This window comes from Thamnophis elegans, chromosome 3 (genome assembly GCF_009769535.1).
Source record: "Thamnophis elegans isolate rThaEle1 chromosome 3, rThaEle1.pri, whole genome shotgun sequence".
Lineage (NCBI taxonomy): Eukaryota > Metazoa > Chordata > Lepidosauria > Squamata > Colubridae > Thamnophis > Thamnophis elegans.
Window position 1 is genome coordinate 50,101,970 of NC_045543.1, and position 20,971 is coordinate 50,122,940.

The following is a 20,971-nucleotide window of genomic DNA, read 5'->3' on the forward strand; positions in this document are numbered from 1 at the left end:
ATGAATGGCTTCCACACTTGGTCAAAGATCTGCATTTCTTGTGAACTGTGCAGTGTAATGCTTCTTATTATGCAACTCAGGGCCTGTCCGTCTCCCCCCATCCCCCTTTTGATCAACTGCATTTAATTGGATTTTTTCTTCTTTTTTGTCTTATAGCACCACCGAGCCACCTCTGCAGATTCATATAATTAATGGTTACATTTCTGTGGAACCTCAGCCACGAGGACACAAGCATTCCCGCCATATCCAGGCAGAAACAAGCTCTTCTAGCAGACCCTTTCTATTCTTCTTCACTTTGACTATTGTGTTGCTTATAATCTGTTGAAGCTAGAATGACTCTGCCATATTCAGCTATGTGCCTTTTAAAAAATGGGGGATTGGGGGTAGAGATAAAGGAAATCATATATTTTTTTCTGAACAGGAAATCGTATGTGTGGATTTTATTCTTTTAAAACTCATCCTTTTCCTGAATCTGGACCATTAACTTGATTAACTGTTTTGACCATACCCAATGCAGGAAAAGATTTTTTTTTAATGAAAGTCATTATTTATTCTTCCCTTGCAGAAGAATTATTTCATGTTATCCCAGAATTATTTGGGAAATGTATATGTAACATAGCTGTTATTTAGCTGTATGGATTTGACTTGAATACAATTTATTGGGGGGTTGGTTGGTTTCCATGTTGTTTCTAGTTTTGTGGTAAAGAAAATGTTCAGCACTTTAAAGTAATAGGAAGAGATTTTTAAAAATGCCAGATCTACTTGTTTTCTTCCTTCTACCTGTTCCTGAGAGGCCTTGTTCTCTGGCTGTAACAGCAGTTTCTTCCACTGACATTTTATCCATCTGTTCCTTTTTTTAAATTCTCTAAGTTCAAAAACTAGTTCCTTTTTTTAAAACAATGACTATTATTGTAAGCTATTATTTGTACCCTATTTGACTCCTATTTGAAATAAAGAAGTGGTCCCTACTCCCAGTCTCTTCAGAAAGATTATTAAGTCTTGCCTAAAGATGGTGAAGCTTCTATATATGACAGCACATCTGTTTCTAAACTGGCAGGGTAATATTAATTCTTCCTTTTCTCGAAGATCGGGTGGTGGTCATGACCAGGAGGCCTTTGCACAACTGTGGGTTGTGCGCGAGTTACGCCTTTCCTGGATCAACAATCCCTACTCACGGTCACTCATGCCCCAGTTGCTTCCCGCCTTGATTATTGGAATGTGTTCTACATGGGGCTGCCCTGAAAGAGCATCTGGAAGTTCCAGTTGGTGCAAAATGCAGTGGCCTGCATGGGTTTGTGCACATGTATTATATCTCCTGCGGGAGCTGCATTGGTTGTTGGATTTGTTTCTGGGTGCAATTCAAGGTGCTGGTTGTCACCTTTAAAGCCCTTCATGGCTTGGAACCAGGTTATCTGAGGAACCATCTCTTGCTGGTTACATCTACCTGACCCACCAGAACAGAGAGGCAAGGAATGTTGTGGGTCCCATTCCCTAAGGACATAGACCTGGTGAGACCCAGAAGGTCCTTGTCCATGGTGGCTCCCTCTCTCTGGAACATCATTCCCCCAGAGATTAGAATGGCCCCTTCTCTCTTCCGGAAGTCACTGAAGACCTGGTTCTATCAGCGGGCCTGGGGAATGCAGTGTGGGATGGAGGCCATTAAATGGTTCATGTAACATGTCGTGGCTGGGATGGAGGGTTATTATATTATTTTATTATTCTTTTTTATTAGTTTTATATATATATATTTCTGGAAGCCGCCTTGAGTGCAAATAGGCGGCAATATAAATTTCCAAAAAATTAAATAAAACAAATACAGCTCCTTCTAGGAGCTGAGGAACCATGTATAATTTTGGGAAGCATATCAGTATGGCTAACTAACAATGTGAAATTATTCAAATTAAATAGTGATAGAGAAGTGCATTCACACACGTGCAAAGACAGTAAGAACCATTGTGAGCTCAGAAGAAAGTATTTACATGTTGGCATGTGTTTCAAATATATATATATATTTCAAAGTGCACGCACAGCCATGTTTTTTAAAAGGCTCATATTCTTGCTTTTGAATGGATAAATTAAATTGCCAATGAAACAAGAAGTTATCTGCAAAGAAATTGAGAAGCATTTTCAGTAGGTAACAAATAGCAGATAAGATCAATTGTGCTTGAATCCTGGGGAAAAAGGTGGACTTCATATATATGCACTGATGAAACAAGAAGCAGAAATATCCAGCCAAGAAGAAAACCCTGGCATTGTAATATACAGTTCATCAGCTCACATGGAATAATTCTGAAAAAGGAAAATTCTACACATTATGAAGAAATTTTCAAAAAGAACTACCGTAGTATCATCTATATATTTGCAAGACTGCAACTCTATTCTTCCTATCTCAGGTAAAGATAGAGAACTAGAGAAATTGCAGAAGTCTCAGCAGATGGGTTCAGGAGAGAAGTATACAGTATATAATTAATTATATAGAGAATCTAAAGGGTTTTTTTTTTTAATGGAGTTCATCCACTGGAAATTACTGTTGCACATTTGCAAATGAATAGCCAGTTATAAAATAAACTTGTGACAAGATTTTGCATGGACTTTGATGACTTTAAATGATGATTTGGCAAATTTATGGAAAATGACAATATGGAATCTCCAGATTATTACAGAATGTTAAATGCTTTGGTTCAATTCTAATATAGGATCCTCAAACCATTCTCTGTCTCTAGATTAGATGGATGCTTGGTTCTTACATTCATATTTTTATGCCGCTCAATTCTCTCAAAAGAGTATACACATAGGGTTCTCCCCCCACCAAAGTCATTCTGAAAATGTATGAAGCGTAATAAACCAATAATGGTTTTCAGTTCTTGTAAAGGTATCCAGTAGTACAGTATGGTCCATGATGCTATGGGGGGTCCACAAAAGCTTGAAAAATGTTATGATTTAAATATTGAATTAAGTCTTGAGGATCCATGGCTACAAAAGATGTTAAAAGGGGGTCCAAGGTGAAGAAAAAGTTGAGAACCACTGCAATAGTAGATACCATATTTTTCTGACTATAAGACGCTCCGAAGTATAAGACACACCTAGCTTTTGGGGAGGAAAACAAGGGGGGGATCTGCCTCTGCCTCCCAGCAATTTTCCCCTTGCAGCAAACAGCAAGTTTTACTTTCAATTTCAGTTTAAGCACAACATCCCAATTATCAGCCTTTTCAGGCTGCAGGGATTGCCATAGCCTATTGCTGCCTCCACAAGCCCCATTTTCTCAGTTTGCTGCAAGGAGGTAAATTGCTGGGAGGCAGAGGCCAAAGGGTGGGGGCCAGTGGGTGGGCAGGGCTACATTCAGTGTATAAGACCCACCCAAATTTTCACCCTCTTAGGGGGGAAAAGGTGCATCTTATACTTTGAAAAATATGGTACTTTAGATGATGACATTTATCAATTCTTCCTGCAAAAAGAAATAATATAAGTTCAATGCTCAGAACCTAACTCAAATCTATCAATAGATAGGAACTATTTACATCATTTTACAATGCTTGCTTTTTCATCTCTTCTGATTGCAATGGATTTTGACTGGAATAGAAAAACTGAATGAATCGTTCAACTAATTGTTGACCTAGCAACTTTGTTCAGATTATGGGGATGGCTTGGTATCTGATTAATGGAGATTGATCATTAGTGTTCCGTATGAATTTGACTCAAGATATCAAAAAGTGTCATACTACGCAAAACACTTGTAGATAAATAAACTATGTCTTTTGTCACACTTTGGCCTCTTCTTTCTGCTCTGTCTGTACCATTTAGGATAGAATGCTGTAGCAGAGTGCAGTTGTCCCCAAATTAGTGTTAAATTGTAATTGAGACTGTTAATTAGTCTTATAATTGGTAATTTTCTTTTCTACAGTCTAATTGAAATGATCATCATGGGCGTGAAGATGAACTCATGCATGGAATGTCATGAGTTCTTTTGGTCTGCTATTTATAATAGCACAAAATCAAAAACTATTGTTTTCAATATGTTTAGAGACAAAACCAAAGCAGAATCAGTGATCTAATTTTAACTTAATTGTGCAAAAATGTTTGAAAAGAATGAGCAAGACTGAAGAAGTAAAAATGATACAAAGGCAATGTATATCTCTCCAGATGCTGAATTCCAAACCTTGTTAGCCTAGCCAAGGAGCTGGAACCTAAATTTGACATATAATACAAGATTAGGGCTTGTGGGCACAGTTTGTAAAGACTTCTTTGCTATAGAGCAGGGGTTTCAAACATGCGTCGTCATGGAGTTGTCACATGACATATCACGACTTTCCCCTTCACTAAACTCGGCATGGGCGTAGTCAGCGTGTGACACATCTGGCCCGCAGGCTGTGAGTTTGACACCCGTGCTATGGAGAATCAGGATGATGTCATGGAACAGACTTTCACTTATAGTACAGCTTGGAAAAGGAAAGGCTGATCACTAAAGCAGGGTGAATTCTACACTGGCTTGTATCACTTGAATGGGACTAGAGAAGACAAAGATGAATTGGGAATAACATCATTGTGAATGACAAGAAATGGCACACTGGCATTGCAAAAATTCAAACATAGAGTCTGTCAAGTGCATATGATAAGTTTGGAACAATAGAAGATGATCATATCAATCTTCCAAGCTAAGTAATAAGTATACTAAATGTGAAGTTTATTCTAGTAATGTATGTTTAATGCTATGCCTGTTTCCTTTTTTTAAAATGAGGCTATGAATCACACTTCTCAGGAGTGCTGCACACATATTTTACTCAGCCTCTCCTAATAGCAAGACTGTGTATTAGGAAGTTCTCTAGAGAATAAGGAAATTTTTCACTAAAAATGGTACTATCAATTGACTATGCATCAACTGGATAACTATATCATAGCATTTTTTTAACTTATCAGTTTAAAAAAATAAACTGATTATGCATTGTCAAGAAGATGGAGAAAAAGCCCTCCTACATTACCACCACTCATAATATTAGACAATACAGTATCAACAGTAGAGACCTTCAAATTTCTAGGTTCTGTCATATCTCAAAACCTAAAATGGAATCCAACATCAAATACATCATCCAAAAAGCACAACAAAGAATGTTCTTCCTGTGCCAATTCAGGAAGCTCAAGCTGCCCAAGGAGCTGCTGATACAATTCTACAGAGGAATTATTGAGTCTGCCGTCTGCACCTCTATAACTGCCTGGTTTGGCATTGCAACCAATCAAGACAAACACAGACTTCAACGGATAATTAGAACTACAGGAAAAAAAAAACACAATTGCTACCAATGTACCCTCCACTGAGGACCTGTATAATGCACAAGCCAGAAAGAGGGCTGTGAAAATATCTACAGACCTCTCACATTCTGGACATAAACAGTTTCAACTTCTACCCTCAAAACTATGCTATAAGGCTCAACTAGACACAAGGACAGTTCCCCCTCCCCTATGCCATCACTGTGCTGAACAACTAATTCCTACAACACTGTCAAACTAGAAAGGCAGTATTACCATCATTATTCTCTTGTTCCCTATTACCTATCACCTTATCTTCTAATGACTATAACTTGTTGCTTGTATCATGATTTAAATTGCTTAATTAGTATCCTAGTATGATTTGTTAATTGCTTATTTAGTATCCATGACTATCACAAAATGTTGTATCTAATGATTTATGATGAATGTATTTTTACAATGACTATGATCATGATCTATCACTATTGTATGTACATTGAGATCTTATACACCAAAGACAAATTCATTGTGTGTCCAATCGCACTTGGCCAATAATAAAGAATTCCATAAAAAGTCATTTTCAACTCCTAGCAACTACATACGGTAGATAGATTTTCTCCATGACAAGCTCCTAACTCATTATTTCAGGTCTCCCAATAGTGTAATCATTGCCACTGTAACTGTGTTTATCCACCTTCCTAAATTAGACGCTGTAAGTCAGAGATGGCAACAATAAATTAAGTTTTAAATCATACCTAGAAACTAGAACAGTATTTCCCAGCTATGGCAACTTTATTATGTGTGGACTTCAACTCCCAGAATTCCCTATTCCACACATCTTAAGGTTACCAAGGATCAGAAACTTTTACTAAAGTGAGATACATTTGTGTAAAAAACAATAGCACCCTTTGCTGCTGCCCTGACAATTCAATTATATATTACTGTATATAAAAATTGCCAAGGAATTCCATGTAGTCAAATACAACAATGAGGGGCTTAGTAAAAGGAGAACTAAAAGTCAAGCAGAAAACTTCCAAAATTCAGGAGAGACTATAGAAAGCAAACTATAGTAGGTACCCATGGGAGCTCCATTACAATATGTTCTTAGGATAAGATGCCAAGTTCAAGAACTCATCAACATGGTTAAAAAGTAATGACAAGAAAACAATGAAGGAAAGTTGGGTGTGAAAAGAAAATGAACATCCTGTTCAAGAGAGATACTTCTGAAACAGAAATGTAAGCATACATTACATCTATATACTATACCTATTACACTATTCCCTTTAGGAAAGCAATGTTACTGAAAGACAGAAACAGAATAAAAAATATAAGCCAAACATATTAAAGCATGAGATAAAGAGTTTGGTCAAATCTGTTTCCTATCACCAAGCCTCTCCACTTTTCTAGCTTTACAAACTATCCTTGTTTCAATCATGTCCTCACACTGCCTCATTTTTTAAAATCCTGCTTTTATTAAAAAAAATAATTCAAATATTTCCTCCTCCCCCCCTTCAATTTTCCTCATAACAACTCTGTGAAGTGGGTTGGGCTGGGAGAGAGCGCCTAGCACTAACTTTTTTCCCATTGTCTGCCAAAAGTGGGGCAGGGGGGTTGTGTGCAAGCATCCCCACCCCCTACATGCATGTGCGCATGACTCCCACCCTCCCCCCACTTTTGGCGTGAGATGGACCCCTTTTTTGCTCTCCCCAGGCTCGAGGCTTCCCAGGAGCTTTGGGAGGGCAAAAACACCCCCCCCCCGGAGGCCCTCTGGAGGCTTCAGAAGGTTTCCCTGAAGCCTCCGGAGGGCGAAAAATGGCCCCACGGGCAAACCAGAAGTTCAGGAATGGACTACCTGTTTAACGGTAGGGATGTTTTTCACCCTCCGGAGGCTTCAGGCGACTTCCCTGGCGAAAAACGGCCAAAAATGGAGGCTGAAGTCAAATGGCCGCACATGCACGCTGGAGCTGACAGGGCAACGCCTCGCGTGCCCTAACAAATGGCTCCATGTACCACCTGTGGCACGGGTGCCATAGGTTTGCCATCACGGACCTAGCCCAAGGTTACAAAGCTGGTATTCATGCATCAGGCAGCACTTGAACTCATAGTCTCTAGCTTGGACATTGCTTTCTGTTCTTTAAACTTTCGTCTCTTTTTGAGAATTTCATCTCTCCATCAACCACAACTTTCTTTTTCCCTTCCCTTCCACTCATTCTTTATCACATTTGTTTTGTGATTCAACTTTATTTTTTTTTATAGGGCACACCACCTTGACATATATCTTTCACACCAGTCATTTCATTTTGCATTCAGTGAAGATTTATTGTTGACCTTTTCTTGTTTTACACATTTCTTAAATAACAAATTCTGCCTTCAATTTTTCTTTCTGCACATTCATAAATCACCTAATGGCATTCTATTTAGTTTTATGTTCATATACTGAGCACTCATTTCCATGTAAGACAAAATGCATGCTGTTACTCTTAAAGTCACTTTGCTTCTTTTATTATTATCTAGGATTAAATTTATTACGGCCACCCACCTAGAAGACTCTGGCTGTTGTCAAACATTTATTCTTTGGAGGTTGTTTTATCACTTCAGTATACTGAAAGATATTTTAAAAATTACAAAAAAAGAAAAGAGAAATATTAAATCTGACCACATGGGAGTAACATTGATATTTTTCTAATAAAGTAAACTAAGATTCAGGTTATAAGCAGCAAACAGATTCCATCAGTTCTTTATCTGAGGTAAATCTCCTCTGGATTCATTACAAGCCATCTTCACCAAAAGTTCCTTTCTTCAATATTTTTCCACACCTTTCCATCTTCCTGATCATTTGAAGTCACATTTATCAGACAAGAAGCTGCGCTCAACCACAAGTATAGCATTGCGCTGGCACTAGATGTCGCCCAAGTGACGTAAGACTGAACAAAAAAAGTTTCTTCTTTAGACTGGAAAATCCTATGCAAGACACAATAAATTAGGCACTTAACCTTAGAATAAAACATGAATTGAATATGTGATGCTTCACAGGGCTAGTGGAAAAACTGATTAGAGAGCTGTATATCCACCTACTTCACTGCCTTTACAATAGATGGGGACAATCATGCTGTGTGGTATTTGGAGATTTATTCCATCAATGCAACGAAATCTCATTTTAATGTGTGCTGATTAGTGTACATTTAAAGTGACGAAGTTATTCTATTCTATTCCCATTCCATTCTATCCATCAGAATGTACCTACGGAGCAGCGGTTCAAGATCCAGCAAAAATGCTTAAGATCTGACAATACTTCGGATCGCAGGACTGCCAAGGATTAAGCATTAATCTCTTCGATATGGCATCGTTGGACAGCCACGACATGGCTTGGGGCGGCGGCTGCGCGTAGCAGGGGAAGAAAACGAGGGCGGGGCTCACTAACCGAGGGCGGGGCTCACTAACCGAGAGCGACCGCAGGTGACACGCGGAAGCCGCGGCATGGTAACCATAGTGACACTAGCTTCCCGCCCCTTCGTCGCGTCCCGCCCGGGGAATGCTGGGATACGGTCCTGGGGACTGTTGCTTGGCAACGGGACGACTCTCTGGAGGGTCTGAAGTTTCTGTAGTTTCTCGGCGGGAAAGGTAAGTTCTTCCAACAGTTAAATTCGGAAATTCGGCTGCTCCGACTATTGCAGCCCCGAAAGGATGCTCTCTTACGACTTTTTTTTTTAGCAGCATCCCTTTTGGAAAAGGCATTTGACCCAGGTTTCCAAAAACTGACTCGTCCAGAGAGCAAGGGGTAATCGAGGGTGCCAGCTTCTTTCCTTTGCCGTCCCGCCATTAAAATTATATCCTACCCAAAAGGTACCTTTTGTTTTCCTCCTCCTCTTCTTCCTCCTCCTCCTCCTCCTCACCATTATATCCATTTATTTGGCGTTCTCTGAAATAGACATATAGAAGAGCAGGACCAGTACATTTAAAATAGAAAAATTGTGGGTTCAACTTCTAAACAGAATCAATCATAGCTAATTATTAATTTTTGCCTCTGTGTGTGTGTGTGTGTGTGTGTGCATCTTTATTGTCTGTCTGTCTGTCTGTCTGTCTGTCTGTCTGTCTGTCTGTCCTGTCTTGTCTGTCTGTCTGTCTGTCTGTCTACCTTTCTACCTACCTACCTACCTACCTACCTACTTACCTACCTACCGGTATCTATCTAATGTTTTATGCTGAATCTTGAGTCATCCCCAAAATGGGATACTTTTAACAGTTTGATGTTTCTCAGATCTTAATGTGCTTGTGCCAATACACTTTTTTAAATATATTCTTATCCATTTGCCTTGGTTTGTTCTTGGTTACATGTTAATGTTCATAAGGCAGTTTGTTTATATTCAGACTTATGTTAAGGTTGCATATTTTATTTTCAGGCCACTATGTCAAAAAGAGTCTTATTGCCTTCTATCCCGTCACTGGAATCAACAGTTAGTAGAAGTAATCAGAGTTCAAGTGAAGAGTCTTCTAATGGGAAAAATTCTCCTTCAGTAAATGAATTAAGAAATAGACTGACCAGCGTGGCTCCAAAACAGATGTCACCAAATCCTGAAGCTCTGAAATTTGAACATAATACAAAATCTCAAGAAAGAACTAGAAAGCGGCAACAGCCTATAAAGCTAGAACCTTTAGTAGGTTGATTTTGATTTTAAAACTATATTTTTAATTTGAAAAAGGTTGTGGGTTTTTTTCAGATATGTTTAGTCTTATGAAAAACTGGTGCATAAATACCATTACATTTAGTATTTATATATAGAAAACTGAAGTTATTTTTTGTTCATTATCAATTAATTTTGAAATGTGGAATTTACAAATTTATAAAACAATTTAATATTAGATTACTTCTTGTCAGAAAAAAGGCTGAGGAAATACAGTTCTTCTGTATGAGTAAACATACGAACATTGCAGAGATCAATCATGTCAAATTAATCATAATTTCATGATCTAAAAATTTCATGGATCTCTTAGTAGAAAAAAATAAAAGTTCTAAACTTGCAATCTACAATAGTTATGTTAAGAAAGATTAATCAATGCATTCTGTATATATGGAATTTTGACCCTTATAAATAATTCTCCCAATTAGATTAAAAAAAATCAGCCTAGTACAATTTGATTAGCTGAGGTTTCCAGGATTTATCCCCAGCCCAAAGGGCAGACTATATATTTCCTAATACATATTAAAATCAAGAAATTAAAGACTTGTCATCACTATTATTAACACAAGATGGTTGGATAACTTTAGAAAATGCTATGTCACTAACAATGTGAATCTTTGCTTTAAGGGAATGTGCAACCCATGTAAAACAAAAGCATGGTTCTTCAACCTATCTCCTGCCTAGCGGTACATGCTGTCTTCCCTATCCACAGTTAAAAACTATGACGGAGTCTGTACTTAGTTAATTTAATTTTATTGTCTATTAAATTGTATTTTATTGTCTATTAACTTGATAGAAAAAAACATTTCTATCGATGAGTTATTCATTTTTTAAAACTTACTTCATCCTTAATTTAGCCCTCCTTAAAAACATATCAGCACCAAAAACAACCTGAGTATATATACCAGAAGAACAGAGAAAAATTGTTAGCAGCTGGAGTATTAAAGCCTACAACTTCAGCAGAGAAAAGAAAATGGCCTGGTACGATGGAGGCAATTTCATCTGAACTTCAGGAAGAACTGAAAGAAAGACAGGTAATGTTTCTCCTTACAGACTGTGAATGCATACACTTTTATTTAAATATTTTAATCTTTCCTTCAAATAAAATACAGGTAATACTCGACTTATGACCACAATCAAGCCCAAAATTTCTGTTGCTAAACAAGACATTTGTTAAATGATTTTTGCCCCATTTTACGACCATTTTTACACATTTGTTAAGTGAATCATGGCAGTTGTTAAGTTAGTAACCACGGTTGTTAAGTGAATCTGGCTTCCCCATTGAGTTTGCTTGTCAGGACATTACATGTGACTCCAGGTCACTGCAATCATCATAAATGAGTCAGTTGCCAAGTGTTTGAATTTTGATCACATTACCATGGGGACTCTGTAATGCAGTGGTCTCCAACCTTGACAACTTTAAGACTTGTGGACTTCAACTCCCAGAGTTCCTCAGCCAGCTTTGCTGGGAGTTGAAGTCCACAAATTTTAAAGTTGCCAAGGTTGGAGACCACTGCTGTAATGGACATACGTGTGAAAAATGTCAAAAGTCATTTTTTTTCAATACCGTTGTAGCATCAAATTAAATGAACTGTTGTAAGTTAAGGACTACCTGTATGTTTCAAGGCACTTACAATGTATTACTCCAAATAAAATAAAACAAAACAAAATAAAAATGATTTTAAGGTGTCCCTTGCATGTTGAAGTTAATGAAATAGCTGTATTGAAACATGCATGGTTCCCCTTTTTGGCATGCTTTAAAAACATGATCAGATACCCTAAAATCAGGTCACTTTCCAATTACTTAAATTTGAAACAATACATAAAAAGAGATTTCATTCCCCTATTAATGGTAGAAAGTGTACGTCGCCGGTTGTAATTCTTCATTATTTGAAACTGCTTTTAAACTTGCTGTAAATGGTTCTCATCTGGTGAAGGAGGTTCACTCTATGACCAATGCAGTCCTCTTTTTTCCTTATTGTTCTCATAATTATACCGTTGTTCTATAGTAGGGGTGTCAAACTTGATTTCATTGAGGGCCGCATCAGGGATATATTTGATCTTGGGATGGAGTGGGTATGGCCAACTAAACGTCGCTCATGTTGGGGCACCTCTGAGAAAACAGGCTCCCGAGCTTGGTTTTTGGCTGCAACGGCCTCCTGCAACTCTCTGCCAGCAAAAATGGAGCTCCATTTTCGCTGGCAGGGGCACCTTGGGCCCCTCCTTTGCTGTTTCCAAGGTGGCTTCGTGGCCCAGAACTAAGCATCCCACGGGCTGGATCTGACCCCCCTGGCCTTGAGTTTGACATCCCTGTTCTATAGTATTAATCTAAAATGGCAATCCAGTTTTATTGTTCTGTTGCTTTTTAACTTCTATATAAAATTATAGTTAACATTTTTAGAAGAAGTGCTGAATGAAGTTTTTGAAGTTTAAATACAAAAAATAAAGAGAACAATACTGCCCTGTTGCACTTCTGCTATGGGAGCTGCACTAACTACTGGTTTGGTTCTCTGTGTAATTCAAGGTACTTGTCACTACCTACAAAACCAGGCAAGCTTCATGGCCCTAATATCTTACGGACCACCTTTCTTCAATAGTTTCTACTCATTCTACCCAAACAATTAAGCAGTACTTGCTAATTGTCCTCATCTATCAGGAAGTATGGCAGGAGGGGGCTCTGCACTAGGCATACTCTTCAAATGTTGCAAGAAAGTACAATTATTTGAAAATTCAAATAACTTTCTAACCACATTTGTCTGAAATAAAAGAAATACATAGCATCTCATGAGGCATTTAGAATAAATAAATGAACATTATTATTTATTGTTAATATAGAAGTTTTGTATCTGTATTCTCAATACTATAAAAATAATCATCCAGAGTGAAACCAGTTTCAAGCAGTGCATTCTCTATATAGTAGAAATTTTCTTCCTCTGGAAGAGCTTGCCTGCTGAGGCAAAAATGGCCCCCACCCTCAGAGCCTTCTGGAGCTGGATGAAAACATGACTTTTCCAGAAGGCATTCAGGTTTTAATTGTACAAGCAGTGCCATATTCAATTAATTCAATGTATTATTTACTGTTTAGCATGGATTAAACTGAAGCGTAATTGGGTTACCATTTTAATTACTATAGCAACTTGCATTGCATTTATTCTGTAAGCAATTTAGAGACGTCTGGTTTCAGGTGGTAAACAAATGTTATCAGTGAAAAAGCATTAAATAAATAAACCCCTGAGAATTCTCATAGAGGATGCTATTCTGTCATGAGCACTGAAGTAATGTGCAGGTGTTGGGACAGTTGAATTGTGCATGTAGAGTGTGGAGGAAGCTTTGCTTTAAGAATAAAAGTAGATTTATCTGGCCCGCTTACTTGATTGCAACAAAGCTCAAAAACACTGCAGCTTTCAGATGATAAAATTTCTCATTAAATCTGAAATGGATACCTGAATATGGTTTCTTCAAAACACTTTCAATCCAGGCTTTCTGGAATGAAACATAATTTAGTTTCCACACTACAGAAGAAAGTAGAACTTCTTGTTAATTTAACTTAGGAAGGGAAAGGTTCCAAACTTTTATAACCCATTCTGGAGGAAGAGAGTGTTTCTTGCTAGACCAGTGCTCCTAGCTACACTAGTATACAATACATAGTGATCAACCTTGATTTCAATTGTGTGTAAAAAAATATAAGGGAAGCAGTTATAAATATTATTGTTGTGCAGTAAATTTGTGATTTTATACCTAAGAATCTACAAGAAAATGCTGTTTTTTTAAAAAACCAGGAAATCAATAGAAACTTTTTAAAAAAATGTTGAGTTATATATAAGTTCCTTTCCTTTATTATCGCAGATGCTGAGTGCTATGGTACGAGTTCCAACTCCTCCTAAGCAACCACGTAGTGTATTAAAGACAAGTGCTTGCAAACCGAGTTCAGCTCCACCTTTACGTACATTTAGTGAACCGGAAGAAGTAATTAAAGCTAATATTACAGAGCCTCTACAGATTATAAGAATAATATGTGAAAACAAAAACCTTGGATTTCTGTACATGACTCCTGCAGTGCCTAAATCATCAATTGAGTATGACACATATAACCTGAAGTGAGTTACCTTTAAATGTTGAAGCAATTGTATGTAAAAAAGCAATAATTTTATGCTTAACATGAATTCCAGATTTACCAATTCTTATACCAATCTCTGTTCTACTCATGGTTAATATATTTACTGAAAGAAATAACTGAATATATCTAACTTCTATATTTTTCTTATATGTTTTAACAAAAATGTGGTGCTAAAATTTAAAAGCTTGTGTCTTTTTCCTTAGAAAGGGGAAACTGAAATGAAATTATCAATTAAGGAACACTTAAATTTTGATTTAAAAAGGCAATTATATAATGCATACATCTCAAAAGATGTAGACTCTATAATTAGGGTGTGTCAAAATTTTCAACTTTCAATTTCCAAACATTAGGATTGCTCAAAGGTTTTGATGTGCCTTGGGGATTGTAAAGATATTTTGGTTACTTTAATATAGTACATAAATATTATAACGGTTTTAACATTTTGTTTGTTGGTTAATGTATATAGGATTTTTTTCAAACAGTGGCTGTATCATAGAAAGACAGTATTATTATATGCCAAATATATTTTTTGCCATATAGTTTTGTCGGGTAATTTATATAACTACCAGCATACACTAATAATTATTGTATCTCAGTATTCAGGCAGCTTAAATACCCTCGTGCAATTAGCAGTCTATTGCTAAAAGAGATGGGGGAAAAATGTCTCTCATTTTCATTAGAACTATGCAGAGACCATATCATATGCTTTGAAAGCACGAATTGGAATATCCACTCACTGCAGACCATGACACAATACTCAGATTTAGAGCAAAATATATTGTATCCTAATCTATCAAAGAAAGAACACAAATTGCTGTCGTATTATTGTTTTTAGCAAATTGGAACAATTTGATGCAGGATAGAGCTTTATGCAAATAGGAAGCTAAATTGTACAAAAATTGAGCAAGGACATTTGAGTACTAATGCATTTAGAAACCCTGATTTATGCCTTTCGTGTGAACAACTAAAGTTTGGGCAGCTGGGAAATATGTATGCATTAGTACTATCATTTGCATTGAAGGTGGAACCGGTGCCATTCTGAATCACTCCACTCTGTCCTGGATCAATAAAGATTTGCTTCATCTCATTGTAGCTTGTTGTGGATTTTATATAAATATGATGGGATGAGGCTGCATCTAATAATTAAAACAAAACAATGCAATGTGTTCAGTTATCCAGGATATGCCAGAAATGGTCCTGCCATGATCAAAAAAGTTATGTTAATTGCCACCATCCCTCCTTGAAAATTAATAGATTGGTAGCAAAACCCATGATACCGAATGACATAAAAATAACAGGTAGGTTCTGTTCCCTACAGGTACAGGCTAGGCTTATATAGATAATCCATCATTTATTCAATTTATTCAAGCTTATTGAAGCTTATTCAAGTCTTGGCAAATAATTTAATCTATTAAATTATGTTTTTTTATTTATTTTTAGAATTGTAAGCTTTGACTGCATTAACAAAAATGACTACTACACTATTAGTCCACAAGCAGTTATTCATACATATAATGGAGAAGTTGAATACCTGGAACTTGAACGCTGGGAGCAAGAATACATCTATCATAGGGCACTTGTCAAAATCACTATATTTGCTATATTTCGCAAATGGAAATCGTTTAATGTATGGAGAAAAAATGTCCGCTGCAAAACGATCAGTTCATGTCGCCGAGCTTTACAGAAGAACTTATTTATTGTTAATGGTGTATGTATTGTGTTTTTATTACTGAAATAATATATGTGAAGGATGTTAGATAATCTAAAACAGGCCTGTCAAATTCACATCGTTACAGCATCATCACATGATGTATCAGGACTTTTTTTCCCCTTGCTAAACCGGGCATGGGTGTGGCCAGCGCGTGATGCTTCTGGCTCATGGCCCGTGAGTTTGATAGCCCTGATCTAAAACATTGTATTGTTTTGAAGAGGTCATTCTTAAATATCAAGATAATTTATAGTGTACTATAGGTATCCTTGTGTGAAATATATTCATATTAACATAGCTGTAGTTCCACAGTTCTAAATTATTGCTGCTAGAGTTTAGTTAGTATGGAACGTCAGTAAAACTCATAATCTAAAAGATTCACAGACAATATTTTTAATATATGGGAACTCAGAGGCACCAATATCTAGGAACCATTTTTCAGGAGCCATCAACCATGCACATTTATGTTTCAGTTTTGACAACTTATGTGTAAACATGCCAAGACTTCTTTATTCCATCAAGATATGGAGAAAAATCTGGGAGACACAGAGAAAGTAGAAAAAACAGATGTTTTCTGTGATTTCCAATTTGTCTCATAAATAGGAAAGCCAATTAATTTGCTTTTGTTGTATTATTCAGAAAATGTACACAATACTTTCTAATAGTTCTTTCTGTCTTATTGATTTGTTCTGTTTTGCAGTGTTTGAGACCAGCAATTCTAAACATCCAAGAAATGTGTTATCGAATTAGCGACATGGTACTTTGTAAAATTGAAAAGGGCTATATATATACATTGATAGAGTTTAAAGGTACTCAGTTCAGTCAGCTAAAAGATGTGAGTTTCATGTTTCAGTTGTTAAGAGTTCATATAAATAATTTAACTGAAACGTAATTATTATTCACCTGTAATTGCATTAAACTTTTAGGTGGCATCTCGTTTATCAGAATTCAGAGAATTAGCCAAAGAAGTGGTTAGAAGTGCATGTCGAACTGCATTGCTTGAAACTGGTTTCACGCCTGATGATTATTTTTATAATATTGAGAATACAGGTATAAAACGGCAGTATTAACAATAAATAATGTTTATATATTTATTCTAAATGCCTTCTGAGAGTGTTTGTTTATTTCTTTTATCTCAGAGAGATGAGGTTAGAAAGTTCTTTGAATTTTCAAATAATTGTACTTTCTTGCAACATTTGAACTTTGGGAATTTCCATTTTTAGTAGTTAAGGTATCTAGCTAAAAACTAGGAAGTTGTGAATTCTAGTTCCATCTTGGGCACAAAACCAGCTGAGTGACTTTGGGCTAGACACTTTTGCTGAGCCCTTGACAATGGGAAACCACTTCTGAAAAACCTTGCCAAAAAAACTCAAGAGAAGTGGATCTAATTTAATAGAAAAAAAATAAATAAAAGTGGGACAGAATCAAGATGTGATCTTATGTACTATGAGAAGAAAGACCGGGGGGAGGGGGGATGTTATCCACCATTGCAATCTCAATATGCAACAGTGTGTACAGCCTGACCCAATCCATACTTTGTTATGTATCAGTCCCAAATATTTGTATGGCCCCTGTAAAATTTGACAGGGTCCAGTATAACACTCCCACTCTAAGTCAAATAGGACTTTTTATGGATATATCATTTCTTTAACTGAAAATCTACTGTTTAGCTTTGTGCCTGGAATAATTACAGCAATTTCTACCTGTATTTTTCCTCAGAACAGATAACAATGGCAACAAGAAAAGAAGTTGTAGGAACCACCGTTTCTCGTGTTGAGAAAGACTTCTATGGCGAACAACCTGAAAGAATGACATACACAGAACAGGCCAATAAAAGGGCTCAGTGTGGAAGGCTAACATGGTTAGTAATAGTGTATATATGGGTGGTCTTGTCATAATATCTTTCTCGCAATTTAGAACTGATAGATGTAAAATAGCAAAAGTGCTTCTTGCAAAAAGTGTTTATAATTTAGGCTAGTTTCACCCATTTTGTGAAAACAGAAACAAACATCTGATTATGGGTTAACATGCTATGTGACCTGAGTCACAGGCATCAAATCATAGGCCTTAAATCCTATTTTGTAAATGTAAATATTTCTTTCAGCAGTCCTTCCATTAGAAACCAAACTAATCCTTAATAATAATAATGGTGAAAATATAAATGTGAAATAGCGGCATTGGACATAGCAGCAGGGCGGCTTTTGCCTCTAGCACCGGGACGGCATGGTGGCTTTTGCCCGCTTCTTGAAAGTGGGCAAAAGCCGCCCTGCTGCCCCGGCGCTAGAGGCAAAAGCCGCCCTGCCGCTATGTCCGACATAGAGGCGTCCTGCCTCTATGTCGGACATAGCACTGAGGCGTCCACAAGCCCTGCCACTCTGTCCAAAAGCCCTGCCGTTATGTCCAAAAGCCCTGCCGCTATGTCCAAAAGCCCTGCCGCTATGTCCGACATAAAAAAAGTGCTAGCCTGCTCGCCAGCAGAGGCAGGTAAAACACACACACACACACAAATTATTTACAATAATACAATTACTTACAAATTACATTAATTTTGAATTCCTCCCCCTCCCTCTGACCCACATACCTTTTCCAGCTGTTTCACAGAGGATTTCAACTCTGCTCTTGTCTGCCATGATGAAATGTAAAAATGTAAAAGGAAAAAGGCAAGAGTTGCTGAGGTCAGGCTGGGTTGGCTGCTGCCAGAGTCTCCAATGGATGACTCTGCTTAACTGTTTAAAAAAGCCTCTAAAAAAAACGCCCTCTACAGGAGGAGGCAAGAGAACCAAGTGCCTCATCTACATAAGGAATTTTTCGGCTTTTAACCCTTGCTTAACTCTGCTCGAGTGATCATAAAGATAGACTAAATGAGGCACGTGGTTCTCCCGCCTCCTCCTGTAGAGGGCACTTTTTTAGAGGCTTTTTTAAACAGTTAAGCACTAAGCAGAGTCATCCACTATGACTCTGGCAGCAACTACCTCAGCCTTTTTCCTTTTACTTTTTTTTTTCTTTTCATGATGACAGTGGTGAGGCCCTGCCTCCCATGACTGCACGTCACTGGCATATCATATCTGGGTGTTATCTATGTTTCTTGGCAATATGAAATAGTAATCAATATATTGTCCAGTATGAAATAGAAATCAATAACTTGGGAACATTTTTAATGATAGTTAAAGCAATGTTAAGTTATTGTTTTGACTTAGGCAATGTTATTATTGCTTCCTATCCTTGGCCCTTGGTTTGAATTTTGTTGCTGCTTTCTTTTTGTTGAAATTATATAGTGCAATGTTGTTTTACTGAATAGGTGGTACCTGGCTCAATAGTAGTAACTGCAAGAGGAATCTTAGAGTCCTAGTGGACAATCACTTAAATATGAGCCCGGAGTGTGCTGCAGTTGCCAAAAAACTCCAATGCAGTCCTAGGCTACATTAGCAGAGGGACAGAATCATGATTATATTAACCGTTAGTATTGCTTTATAGTGCTTTGGTAAGACCACATTTGGAATATTGCATCTAGTTTTGGTCACCACGGTGTAAAAAAGATGTTGAGACCCTGAAAAGTAGAATGACTTGTTTCCAAAACACTGGAGATTTTTAAGATGAGATTGGAGAATGATTTGTCTGAAATGGTAGTATTTCCTTTTTGAGCAGGAGGTTGGATTGGAAGACCTCCAAGGTCCCTTCCAATTCTTATTGTATTATTTTCAAAGCCATTTTATTTTTTTTTCTTTGAAAGGCAAAATAAATAGGATAACAATTTCTTACATAAGTAATAAATTTTGATCATAAAGAATTTTTTATTTATGTATCACACTGAAACATTAAGCATATAGATATGAATGGATTTATTAATCGCTGGAGCTGAAAGGGCAACGCCTTATGTGCCCTCATAAATGGCTCCGCATGCCACTTGTGGCATGCATGCCATAGGTGTGCCATCACGGTTATAGGCTATATAAACAATTATAGGCTGTAATTGTAGAATTTTGCAAGCTGGATTGTGTTTTACTTCTCTTCCTCCTTATAGCCCAGTAAATCAGGTAAGTGCATGACTGTGTCTCTTCTGAATGCTATCTTGTATTATAACAGTATCAATATCACTTAGGCATATACTGCTTCATTGTGCTTCAAAGCTCTCTCTAAGCCAGAGGTATCCAGCCTGTGGGCTAGGCCCACTACCGGGCTATGGCTTATTTGCAACTGGACCACATGAATGGTGGGCTGGGTGCATGTGCAGCCGAACTCATGTGAGCAGTGGGCATCGGCTCTTGCAGCCCCACTTGAGTGAGCAGTGGGCACACTCACACAAATGAAACTATGTACACAAGCACCTGCATTTCACACAAAACCATCCCCTCTTCTCCCACTCCCCTCCCTGTGCCTGGCTGCCATTAAAGTCCGTGAGATTGTCTGTGCTAAGACAGCAGTTTGTTTTGCATTGTTGATCTGTTTGTTTCTTCCTAGCTTTATTCGTCTTGCTGATTATCTTATAGTAAATACTATGCATGTCTTGGCCGTTAAATCTGTTGCTACTCTCTTGCGTTACCTTGCTGATAAGTTGAAGAAGACACCACTTGCAGAAATTATCCAAACATGGAATACAGATGTAGTAGCACCTGAAGTTGTGGAAAAGAAGGTAATATTCATCATAGTGAGATGTTCAAACTGTTTAGAATGACTTGACCAAAGTTTCAGAAAATGTAACTGTTAAAAGCAGAATCATTGCTTTCTATTGATCAATATCAATCATCTTGTTTTGATCTAATATATTGTTCCTTACTTCATATCCTATGAAAATGCGTTTCTTGAATCCATTTGATCAATGGAAATTAATGAAACTTGCCTTTACAGTACATTTTATAATTGGAAAATACTTCAAAGAGTTCTGTGTAAAGGCTTATAACATAAGAAATGATATGTTAGTGCTGAATAATATCCAGAAAAAGTCTCTACAATCCTAATGAATAAATAATATTCATTTTGAAAAGCTGGATAGATCTGATTAAAAATACCAATTTTAAACAAAAATGTGATTATTTTAAGAAATGAGTATCAAAATTAAGGATTCCAGTAAAAGGATGCATTTTAAAAAGAATGAATAAAATATATCACAGAAGAGAAAGGAACAAAAACAGCTGAAGTTTCATCATCATCAAAACAAAGAAGCAACATGATCAAATAAAAGAAAGAGACTCACCAACATTCCTAAACATTCCAAAACATGCAGTTGCA

At 37.1% G+C, this 20,971-nt stretch overlaps 2 protein-coding genes across 2 annotated transcripts in view; both read left to right on the forward strand.

Annotated features, from left to right (window-relative positions):
* The window catches only part of TRABD2A (TraB domain containing 2A), a 79,690-nt gene extending 78,775 nt beyond the window's left edge, over positions 1–915 (forward strand). The window contains exon 8 of the mRNA XM_032213807.1: positions 157–915. Coding sequence (XP_032069698.1) covers positions 157–325 — 169 coding nt within the window. The 3' untranslated portion in view covers positions 326–915. The remainder of the gene's footprint in view (positions 1–156) is intronic.
* Positions 916–9,648: 8,733 nt separating this feature from the next.
* Positions 9,649–20,971, forward strand: part of DNAH6 (dynein axonemal heavy chain 6) — a 194,617-nt gene continuing 183,294 nt past the window's right edge. The window contains exons 1-8 of the mRNA XM_032214516.1: positions 9,649–9,896; positions 10,778–10,954; positions 13,767–14,017; positions 15,478–15,745; positions 16,446–16,580; positions 16,672–16,795; positions 17,501–17,606; positions 20,204–20,375. Of these exons, the coding sequence (XP_032070407.1) occupies positions 9,801–9,896; positions 10,778–10,954; positions 13,767–14,017; positions 15,478–15,745; positions 16,446–16,580; positions 16,672–16,795; positions 17,501–17,606; positions 20,204–20,375 (1,329 nt within the window). The 5' untranslated portion in view covers positions 9,649–9,800. The remainder of the gene's footprint in view (positions 9,897–10,777; positions 10,955–13,766; positions 14,018–15,477; positions 15,746–16,445; positions 16,581–16,671; positions 16,796–17,500; positions 17,607–20,203; positions 20,376–20,971) is intronic.